The 11,688-nt window shown below is 50.6% G+C and overlaps 1 protein-coding gene and 1 non-coding gene across 2 annotated transcripts; one reads left to right on the top strand and one right to left on the bottom strand.

Annotated features, from left to right (window-relative positions):
- The first annotated feature begins 894 nt into the window (after nucleotides 1-894).
- On the top strand, nucleotides 895-985 carry LOC120970175 (small nucleolar RNA snoR128). The gene has a single exon (XR_005764913.1). It is a non-coding gene; the product is annotated as a small nucleolar RNA snoR128 (small nucleolar RNA).
- Nucleotides 986-7,968: 6,983 nt separating this feature from the next.
- On the bottom strand, nucleotides 7,969-9,306 carry LOC141027362 (uncharacterized). Its single transcript, XM_073504368.1, has one exon. The coding sequence runs from the start codon at nucleotides 9,304-9,306 to the stop codon at nucleotides 7,969-7,971; it is 1,338 nt and encodes a 445-aa protein (XP_073360469.1).
- Between the last annotated feature and the right edge of the window lie 2,382 nt (nucleotides 9,307-11,688).

Genomic DNA, 11,688 nt, shown 5'->3' with positions numbered 1-11,688 from the left:
TTAGTGGAGAGGCTGCTGCGAGGAGAAGAAATCAATGGATTGATGTGCAGATGCTTGCGTTTTTCCCTCCCCCCCCCCCCCCCCCCCCCCCCCCCCCCCCCCCTTTTTTTTTGAGAAATGTCTTACGGGGGCGTTCATGGGCCTTCTGGTGGGAGGGGAAAAGGGACGTCACGGGCCGTACCGGGCTGGACTCCTAGGCCATTATGAGATGGCATGTACGGAAATAACCCCAACCTCCGAGGGCTTTCACGGGACCGTCTCCCTATAAGTAGCTCGTCACCTCCTAGGTTTCCTTCCATCTACCACCACCGCGCCGCCTGCTGGCCGCCCTCGTCACTGTATCTTCTTGGTAGCTCATTCAATGCAAGAGATATCGAAGCTAGATCTTGCTCGAGTTCTCCTTCAGTTCACTCCTGTTCTGTTCTTCTCATCGTTCGTTTGCTGTTTTCTTCTTCGTTCTGGAATTTTTTGCACTTTGCATTCTCTTTCTTTGACAGCAATGGGGATCCGTCCCCGGCGCCGGCGGTGAGGAAAAACAAGGTTCGCTCGTCTTAACGGCGGGTTTTAATCCGCCTTGAAGACCTTAAAAGTAGTCTGAGCCGAAACAGATCTCAAGGATCTACCAAGCCTTTTGGTGTTTAGTTCTCTGCTGTTTGTTTTGTCTTTTGTCCTACGAGTGTTTAATTTATCGAAGGGAGTCAACGGCGGTGAGGAAAAACAAGGTTCGCTCGTCTTAACGGCGGGTTTTCATCCGCCTTGAAGACCTTAAAAGTAGTCTGAGCCGATTCATTCATGCCCTTTCAGATTCACCGCTTTTGATCTTTTGTTGGTGTTTTCATCACGGTTCTTTATCTCTTTCGTTGTGTTGTTCCGACAATCGGTGGTGGATGTTCGTTGCGATGATGAGATCTATCAGTGTTGAAAGCAGATCCCTGCTTGATGAGTCTGGGAAATACTATTTCCTCCTGAGCGGTTACCTGAGCAACTCCTCATCCCCACTGGAGATTTCTTTTTTGAAAATATTCTTTGATGTTACTTGAATTGTCTATTGACGGTTTTCTTTGTGAATTTAGCACTCTGTTGAAAAAACAAATCTTCATTTCAGCATTTCAGTTCTAGATTCACAAATAGAATTCGAGGATTAAGACTTGCCAACCAAAACAGATTACACGACACCAAAACGAATGCCTTTCTTACGGGGAACAGTAGAATGTGTTGCGTGTATTTTGTCTTTGATTTTCAAATAACTATATACGAGTATAAATCAAAGAAGAAAAGAAAATGAAAAACTAGCTAGAAGACCAAAAGAAAATACGCAACTATGTACGGCCTGGAGAGAAGGATCAAAGAGCCAATGAAAGGCAAACCAATTGATTTCCATTGATAAAGATCTTCAGGAAGAAAGGTGCATTCAAAAAGGTCTTTGAAATGAACAATGACATTATGAAACTGACCAACTACAACAGGAGGGTTCCATTGGGGTAGATGGATTTCCATAGTGAAAGAATTGATGGGCCTTGCCTCTGTTCTCAAGGACAGCTAGCAAACATGACACATGTGTAGTGCTCGATGAAGAACTTCTGTTTTAGGAATTACCTGTTATTCCATTAGCAGCCAGAAGAATACTTTATGATTCAGCCATAACCATTTGGTATTCAGTGGTGGAGAAAAATGTCCAGATAGAGATTGATGCCCATTAACAGCCTGATAATCCTTCTGATTATTGTCATGTTGTGATTGTTCATAGGACTCTTCAGACAAAGGCAGGTGAAAACAACCTTCTAGGTCTTTGGCAGTCACGCCAACTCCACCGCATGACCCCCTAAACTCCAGTTTGACTGTTTTTTTTTTTCCGTTTAAGGTGGCAATGGGTGCTAAAATGGACACGCATGTCCGGCTCTTGGTGGAGGCGCCCAGTGCGGCGACTATCTCAAAACTGTCTGCCTCGGCCACGCACACGTTGAGTACGCCCGCGCTCGCCTTGAGCCGTACTCGCGCCCGCCGCTGCCCTCACACCGCGCTCGCAGCCGCCTTCGTGCTGTGCTCGCCGCTCGGCTGGTCGCGCTGCGCTCACCGCCGCAGCCACCGCGAGCCGCCCCGGCCGCGCGTGTGCTCGCACCTGCCGGCACGTCGTGTCTGCCTGCACCCGAGAGCTCTGGCGTGAGGTCCTGCTCCCGCGCCTGTGAGCTCCTGTTGTCGTGTCTATGCTCGCGCCCTCGCTCGCAAGCTCGTGCTGCCGCGTCCGCACCCACGAGCTCCTGCTGCCGCGTTCGCCAGCTAGCGTGGGCCGAGCTCGGGCCGCGCCTGCGCGCCCCTCGCAGTCCGCTGCAGCGCCGGCCCACCGAGCTCAGCCGCAACATCGCCCACCAGTCTCGCTCGCCTTGGCCGCCGTGCCTGTTCCGTGCTCGTGCGCCCGCGTGTGCAGTGCTCCGGCAGCCTCGCGGGCGCCCGCGTGCCCGCAACGGCAGTGCTCGGTCAGCCAGCGCGTCTGCAGCAGCGCCCGGCCCCGCGCCAGCACGCCCGCAGCAGCGCTCCGGCAACCCTGCGTAGCCGCCTGCAGCAGCGCCTGGTCCAGCGTGCGCACGTCGTTGTCCTCGAGATTTCGTTACCCTGTTTATTAATGAATTTGTTAATGTTCTTCAGAAGTAAAGAGCTACTATGGTTTTCCAAATTCAAGATCCCCAATCCTCCTTCATCTTTGGATCAACAAACAAGGGCATAGGTACTCATGTCCTCACCCGAAAGACAGTCCTTTTTGAAGTTTGATGCAACTCATAAAAAAGGTGGTCAGGGAAGATAATACAACATAGCAGATTGTAGTCTTCTAGTAGTTCCAAGAAAATGAGCAGTCGCGTTTAATCTTCTTGGGCTTGGCAAGGCAGAGAGGAATCCCCAATTACCTGAATGGCACTGTACCTTTTCTACAAGCATGAGCAAGGATGCTCATCGTCATGGGTGTTGGTGCAGTAGATGCTTAACTTGCTACAGTTGACTCTATGGCCAGAGGCCAAGGCAAAAGCATCCACCAACAATTTCAGGTGATCCAACCTGAGCTCTCATAAACATCAGGGTCTCAGCACTAGACGGAACAGTTAGAATACAGAGCAAGTGGTCTGGTCAGGTGCCCTGAGAACCTAGAGACTTCTAACAGAAACCTGAGCAGTTCCCCACTGCGTTTTTTTTTGCTATATCATTTTTTTTTCGTTAACATGTTTAGATGATTTTTTGGTTAGCTTCTTTTTCATGTTTTCATTTCTATTGACGGTTTTCTTGGCTGAATTAGCATCGTGCTGTGCAAATAGACCGCCAGCCGGAGATGCACATTTACAGAAATTGAAATTTGAAATGAAAATACGTCATCAGACACACTGCTTGCACAGCACATTGCCCTGTGAAGCCTACGCGCTTCGAAGAGGAAATGTTCAGTTCAGTTAAACATTTCCCCGGCACGACAGTGGTTGGGGATCCGTTGGTGGCCGTCGGGGGGCTGCTGGTCCAGGAAACGGACGTCGACGACGCAGGTGATGTTGTCGGTGCTTCCCCTCTTCGTTGCATCGACGAGGAGCTTCTTGGCCACCTCCTGCGAGTCCACGGTTGGCTTCACCATGGCCACGGCTTCTTGGTAAACAGGGCGGTTATCTCAGAATTCTACATCTTTGCTATCCGTGAGGTTAGTCGAGCTGGTGCAAGGATGAATAGTGTGTTTACCTCGTTGGTCACGACGTCCCACAACCTGTCGCTCGCCAGGATGAGAAACTCCAGAGAGCTGTCGACCACCTCCTCCTGTTGCAGACGGCAGATGTTTCAAATCTCAGAGTAGTACCGTATCAACTAACAATGTTGTTGTCCTCGTGATATGGTTGAAGGGGCCACAAGCCAGTAGTCTGAAGATGAATATGATCTTTGTTACAAACCTTGATCTCTGGACCGGCAACCACATATTGCTTCAGGAGTTCCTAATCCGTATGGGTGATAGTTTCAGCCGCAGGAGGACATTTCAGGGATTCGAAACTCAGTACCCAATTAAGCAAACTATGTTTTGCATTGTGTTTTGTTCAAGGTTATGTTTCGTATTCATGGAGGTATATAATACCAATAGCAGACCTGCTATCGGTGAAGAACTTGGGGTGCTTGATTAAGTTGCTGGAAAGTTTCTGCTTGACAAACTCCGCCGCTCGAGCAACCACATGGGTCATGGCTTGCGGTGACAGATCAGTAACTAGCCAGCGCTGCTGCATAACGCAGTGTGCTGGTAACTCTGAGCCTAAAATGCTTATTCGTAGAAACATGATTAGCTTGAACCTGACTCCTAATGACTTTTTAGTGCCGGTGATTGTTATATCTCATAATAGATTCTTTTATTGCATTCAAATTTGTTTATTATACATTGTAAAATGTCCTAGTTTTGATCTTTGTCATATACCTGTGCTATTTCAAGTGTGGCATTGATCTTTTTCAATGGGTTTTATGTTAGTGATATGATGCTTGAGTTGCATGTGATGTGATATGATGCTTGAGTTGTATGTGATGTTGTATGAGTATTGTTAGCACAGGATCTAAATACACTCACAGGAACTCAATGGATGAACTCACAGAGACGAAGACAGAGGGGATTTGTGTTGCGCTTAGATTGCATCTTTTTCAGTGTTTTTCACTCCTATTATTCAGAGTTACAAGCAAAGGGTGAAACCCCACGATCCGTAAGTCTCGCGCCATCCCACGAGCGGTATCGTGTGTCCACAGGAATCGATCCTGAATTGTTAGCCGATGACCAGGACAACTAACCTTATCAACAGAAAAACAAACTATCTACTGAAAACTCTGAACTAACCTGCAGCTGTCGACAACAGCGTGACGGGCTACAGTGCGACAAAACAGAGATGAAAACTGAAAACAGAGAAATGCACAAGGATTATTCAACATTCACTCCCTAAGACTTGTGCATCTTTGTAATCTCCACCATACCGATCTTTGCTCGCTGTTCCTGGAGTTTGCCACGGCCAAGAGCTTTGGTAAGCAAGTCAGCCTTCTGCTCTTCAGACCTCACAAACTCGATATGTATCTTCCCATTTTCCACACATTCCCTGATGTAGTGATACTTGATATCAATGTGTTTGCTTCGCTCGTGGAAAACAGGGTTCTTGCAAAGTGACATTGCCGATTTGTTGTCCATATTGAGCACCACTGATCTCACTGCTTCTACCTTGATCTCACTGAGGAGGCGTGCCAGCCACACACCTTGACAGGCTGCTGCTGTTGCAGCAACATATTCAGCCTCACACGAGGAGAGGGTCACGATGCTCTGTTTCTTCGATTGCCAGCTCACAAGGTTGCTTCCAAGGAAGAACATGAGGCCTGTGGTGCTTCTGCGCGTATCAATGCATCCACCAAGATCGCTGTCACTGTATCCAATCAAGGGAGCATCAACCGCGCCACGGGAGTAGTGCACTCCCCAATTCAGAGTTCCTGCAATGTAGCGCAGGATGTGCTTCACTGCTGCCAAGTGTTCCATGGTAGGCGCCTCCATGAACCTTGACACAAACCCAACTGAGAATGTGAGATCCGGCCTTGTGTGAATGAGGTAACGCAGCATCCCTACTATGCTTCTGAATTCAGTTGTATCTACTGGTTGTGCAGAACTAACCTTGCTCAACTTGAATCTAGGCTCCATGGGCACAGGGCAGGAGTTGCAACCAGTCATGTCAGCTCTGTCAAGTATCTTGGCAGCATAACTAGCCTGACAGAGATCAATCCCACCACTGTGCTGATGAACCTCTATTCCCAGATAATAATTCAGATGTCCTAGATCACTCATTTTGAACAGCATTTCCATCTCACTCTTAAACTTCCTGATCTCCTCTTCATCCGATCCTGTGATGATCAGATCATCTACATAAACCCCAACTACCAGTCGAGATTCTGCATCCCCTCTTGCATATATTCCATGCTCAGAGGGACACCTCTTGAACTTCAGATCAGTCAAGCAGGTGTCTAGCTTGGTGTTCCAAGCTCGAGGGGCTTGTTTCAGCCCGTACAAGGCCTTATCCAGCTTCAGAACCTAGCTTGTTTGACCTGCAACGATAAACCCTGGAGGCTGCGTCACATACACTTCTTCCTTGAGCTCACCATTCAGAAATGCAGATTTCACATCCATGTGATGCACTGTCCAACCTGCTCTAGCTGCCATGGCGAGAAGCAAGCGCACTGACTCCATTCTTGCCACTTGTGCAAAGACTTCTTCATAGTCAATGCCTTGTTTCTGCACATATCCCTTCGCCACCAAGCGTGCTTTGTGTTTCACTATTTCACCATCAGCATCCTTTTTCACCTTGTAAACCCACTTCAGTCCAATCGGACGGTGCCCTCGAGGCAGATCAACCAAGGTCCAGGTATGGTTAGCCTCGATCGCGGCCATTTCGTCTGCCATGGCCAGCTGCCAGCACTCGTGGTGCTCTGCTTCTTCAAACGTGCCTGGTTCCTGACCAAGTACCAGACCAAGCTCATAGTCAGGGTCCTCCTCCTCGTCGTCAATCTCTGGTGACTGAGGTGAGGAGGGAGTTGCAGGTTCTTCGGTGGTGTCGATGTACTTGCGGTTAGGGAGGAAGATGCCGTCTTGCGCCCTCGTCTTCATTGTGTGCACAGGTACGACGGGCGCCGGCGGTGTACGTTCTGCTTCTGAAACCACAGGTGTGCCAGGCACAGCAGCAGATGGTGATGTCGAGCTGCTGCAGCCTGCGCTCCCTATGCCTGGCGTCGTGGCCGTGAGTGGCGACAGCGAGCGTGCCGAGGCGGTGCTCGGTGATGTGGATATCGTCCCACCGGGCGAGCCACCAGACAGAGTAGACAGCGGGTCGATGACGAAGTTCATACCCGGCGCTGCAGGCTGTATTCCCTCCCAGTTCCATGCCTTTGCCTCCTCGAACACGACATCACGAGACACGATAATCTTGTCCTCGTCTGGGTCATAGAGACGATAGGCTTTGCTTCCGTTCTCGTACCCGAAGAAGACCATGCGCTTGCTTCGATCTTCCAGCTTGCTCAGGTGAGGCCGTGTGTATTTGGCGTGAGCGACGCACCCAAACACGCGCAGGATGTCGACGTTCGGCTTCCTCCCACACCAGGCCTCGAACGGTGTTTGCCCCTTTACACTTCTGGTGTATGCGTGGTTGAGCACGAAGACAGCAGTGGATACTGCTTCACCCCAAAACCGAGCGGGAACTCCCATGGCCTTCATCATGCATCTCGCCGTTCCTACCACTGTCTGATTTCGCCGCTCTACCACGCCGTTCTGCTGAGGCGTGTAGGGAGCAGTGAGGTGTCGCTGGACACCGAGATCAGCAAGATAGGCTGTGAGGTCATTTGAGTTGAATTCCCCGCCTCGATCTGTCCTGAGCGTCTTGAGCTTGCGGCCTGTCTCTCGCTCAACTCTCGCCTGGAATCTGCGAATGGACTCTGCTGCTTCATCTTTGCTGTGCAACAAGGACAACCACATGAACCTGCTGTGATCGTCCACAAGGAGGAGGAAGTACTTTCTTCCACTCGGCGTTGCCGGCGAGATCGGTCCGCACAAGTCGCCGTGAACTAGCTCCAGTGGCTCTGAGGCGCGAAACTTCGCTTGCTTCGGGAATGGGACTCGGCGTTGCTTTCCAACAAGACAAGCGTCACAGACCTGCTCGCTGTGATCGATCAGTGGCAGTCCGCGCACCATGCCCTGACGGGCCAACCTTGCAAGCCCATCGAAGTGCTGATGGCCAAAACGGGCGTGCCACCGCCATGCGTCCTCGGCGGCGTGCGCAGCCAAGCACACATGCCTGACAAGCTGGAGGTGCACAACGTAGAGCCTGTTGCGCGCACGAGGTACTCTGGCGAGGACGCGTTGCTGGTGGTCGCGGACGGTCATGAACCCGTCCTTGACAAGCGTCGGGCAGCCGATCTCGTCCAGTTGGCCGATCGAGACGATGTTCGTCTTCAGTCGAGGGATCCAGTACACCTCGTCAGGGCCCGGTGATCTTCTCCGCCCACGGCGAATAGAACCGTTCCTCGGCCATGAATTTCCACAAGGGAGCCGTCACCGAACCTCACGGTGCCGGCCACTCCCCTGTCCAGCTCAGCGAATGCAGCCTCGTCGCCCGTCATGTGGTTTGACGCACCTGTGTCCAGGTACCAGGCAGGGTCGATGTCGTCAGAGGAGCGACGGAGGACGGTGTGTGCTCGCTCTTCATTGAGGAAGACGTGCTCGGCCGCGCCTGCGGCAGACAGCGACACCTCCTGGATCATGAACATGGTAGGATCGCCATCGTTATCATCGGCCGGAGCCTGCACGAGATTGGCCTCCTCCCGCTTCCCCTGGATAGCACGGTCGCGCTGCGCCTTGCGGCATTCACGAGCCCAGTGGCCGTCGATGCCGCAGTAATTGCACTTCCCGTTGCGGCGCGGTGGCTTTCCGCCGCCGTCGACCTTGCCTCCGCCATCCCTATTCTGAGGACGACCCTGTGGCTTCTTGCCTTTTCCGCCGCCGCCGGACGAGCTGTCCCCGGCGTGACGATTTCCCAGCCGGGCGCGCCATTCCTCCTCCGTCAGGAGCAGGCGCCCACCCGAGTCTTGCTCCGGCGCGCCGCGGCCTTCCGACGCCGCCAGGCGCCCGCTCAGCTCATCGATGGAGAGATTCTTCAGATCCAGCAGCGTCTCTATCGAGCACGCCATCTGGGAGTATCTGGATGGCACGACGCGCAAGATCTTCTGCACGCCGTCGAGCTCGGAGGTGGTGTCTCCAAGAGCCTGCAGCTCCGTCACCACACTCGAGACACGGAGAGAGAAGTCCTCGACGTTCTCCCCGGCCTTGAACGCGAGCGCGTCGAAATCCTTCCGCAGCTTCTGTCGACGTGCTTCCCGCACGCGATCCACGCCGACGCGGAGCGTCTTGATCGTGTCCCAAGCCACCTTTGCATCGTCCTTGGCAGCCAGGATTTGGACCAGCTCAGGCGGCACTGAGCTCAGGATGGCGCCTAGGGCCTGCCTCTCCTGTCGCTCCGGTGCGTCGCTGGGGTCGATGGCCTCCCAGAGTCCCGCGCCCTGCATCTTGACACGCATCAGGATGGCCCACTTCGTGTAGTTCGTCTTCGTGAGGATTGGCCACGAGACAGCGCCGCCACCGGTCTCCCTCACGATGGTCTCCCTCACCACCACTTCACCGCCGCCACCTCTCCGCATCCTGCTCCGTCCGCGGCTCGGTGAGCGCACGCGACGTGACCCGCCGGTGGGCGATTTGGATCCGGCAGCTGCCTCCGGTGGTGGTGTACCAACCATGGCGATTCAGAGGCTCAGGTACCAATTGTTAGCACAGGATCTAAATACACTCACAGGAACACAATGGATGAACTCACAGAGACGAAGACAGAGGGGATTTGTGTTGCGCTCGACTGCAACTTTTTCAGTGTTTTTCACTCCTATTATTCAGAGTTACAAGCAAAGGGTGAAACCCCACGATCCGTAAGTCTTGCGCCATCCCACGAGCGGTATCGTGTGTCCACAGGAATCGGTCCTGAATCGTTAGCCGATGACCAGGACAACTAACCTTATCAACAGAAAAACAAACTATCTACTGAAAACTCTGAACTAACCTGCAGCTGTCGACAACAGCGTGACGGGCTACAGTGCGACAAAACAGAGATGAAAACTGAAAACAGAGAAATGCACAAGGATTATTCAACAAGTATTGGCTGCTAAATTTATTTGCAGAATGGTGGCTACAACAGCTAATTTGAACAAATGATCTGATTAGTATTATAGTCGGTTCTAAGAGACAAACAACCTCCACATGGTAGAGTATTGCAGGCGGTTGTCAAGAACAAACTGCATTTGTGAAAAAAAATCATTCGAGGCGGTTTCTCCACGGAGGAACCACATGTGCTATGAGCATAGTTTAAAAAACCGGACCGGACCGGCGGTCGAACCGGAAAAAACCGGAACCGGTGACCTCAGCAGTTTTTTAAGCTAATAAGACCGTTCTGCAATCAGACCGGAGAAAACCGGTTGAACCGGTCGGTTTTTTGGAAAACCGGTGAAAAAACCGAGCCATTGAACTGGATAAAACCAGGATTTTTTTAATAAAAATTTGGAGAAGTGAAATTCGATCCCAGGATGTTTGAGCAGTACGTGGGGCTTGCCCATGGCCCAATAACCAGCTCGGCTGTGCTACTTTGTGGTCCACTACATATAAATAATTTTATTTGACCATTGTTTTACACTATATTAGCACATATATTACTCAACATATATTATTTTATTGCTTAAAAAACCGAAAATCGAACCGGTGAACCGGCGGTCCGACCGGTAAAAACCTGAACCGACAGCCTTTCCGGTTCGGTTTTTTAAACTATGGCTATGAGAAAGGAGCAAGTGGTTTTGGAAACCGCTTGCGCTCCCTCGAGTTTTAGTGACATAGTGACATAGACTTTAAGACGAAATGAGGAACCGCCGGTGGCCCATGTACGACAACCGCCGCCAAAGGCCATTTCTGTACTAGTAATATTTCTCTCCCACAAAAGGTGTTGGAGCCTGTGTGTAAATATACAACCCACTTCTCTTCTTTCTCCTCCAACTAGTCAAATATCCGATGTGACATCTCTTATAGTCCGTCTATGTCATCATATTATACTTGCTCTAGCATAGACCACCAACTAACATTTAAGAATTGTGTAAAGACTTAAAAGGTAGTATAAATAAGGAAACTGGTACAAGTAAATGGGCCATCAAGCATCCTATATATACTACTACCCGATCTTCACTTGTGGAATAAACAAAATCCATCATCTCATTCATCCACATTGCTAACACAACTCTTTATTTTAGTGTTGTGATTTGATGCATCAAATATGTAGATGGAAGTCTACTTAAGTTTAGCATCGAATGATCGGAAAACCAAAGTGTTGTTGAGAAGGTGTAGAGATAAGAGGCATCGGGACCGAAATGACTTCTTAGTTAAGCATAGGATTTTTTGACAACACCATGATTAGAACTACCTTGTCTGCTTTCTGTGTCATCCAAAATTTGATGGATCGGAAAGATCCATTTGTCGTGGAGTTTGTAGGTGTACCTTCCGCATGATAGTAGCCGTGTAGGAACCTTGTTCCCTCTGCACGGCGCCTATTTGTACTTTTCAGTACTAACAACCCTTTATGGTCTCCTGTGACATGGATTACCTTCTCTGTAATCCCATGGGATACTCATTCCAGAAGCTTGTTACCGACCTCCATGTAGGGAGTCTGCTTCTGTCACGTGGATACCAATTATGATTCTTTTTAATATATAACTACCAATGCAAATGCTCTTGATGAGGAGAATCTATTAAGACGAGGATTATGTACATGTTCCTCCTTGTTCTCTTGGCTATGGTGCACAGTACAATACTATGTATCTTTCCATTTGATTTTTGTCCTATACCTACATCTCACCTTTGTGAATAGCAAAGGCATTGCAAAAATGTTGCATGCATAAATATCTCAAAATGACAATGTGGGGACGGCGGACTCGGTTGGCGGTGTGCCAAATCTATGGCGCAAGGTCCCCGGAGTGACGGCTCCGGATAAGGAGGCGGTGGCATCCCTTCGATGTGCCACGAGGAGGCTTCATGTGGTGGTGCATGGGGCGGTGGATCAAGGGATCCCGTACCCGGGTTCTTGGAGTATC

Source organism: Aegilops tauschii, chromosome 7 (assembly GCF_002575655.3).
Source record: "Aegilops tauschii subsp. strangulata cultivar AL8/78 chromosome 7, Aet v6.0, whole genome shotgun sequence".
Taxonomy (NCBI): domain Eukaryota; kingdom Viridiplantae; phylum Streptophyta; class Magnoliopsida; order Poales; family Poaceae; genus Aegilops; species Aegilops tauschii.
Note: the sequence above shows the minus strand (reverse complement) of the source record. Positions and strands in the feature narration are given on the sequence as shown.

Bases quoted from the DNA above. Each gene is read 5' to 3' on its own strand.
- LOC141027362 (XM_073504368.1), bottom strand. From the start codon at position 9,306: ATGGTTGGTACACCACCACCGGAGGCAGCTGCCGGATCCAAATCGCCC.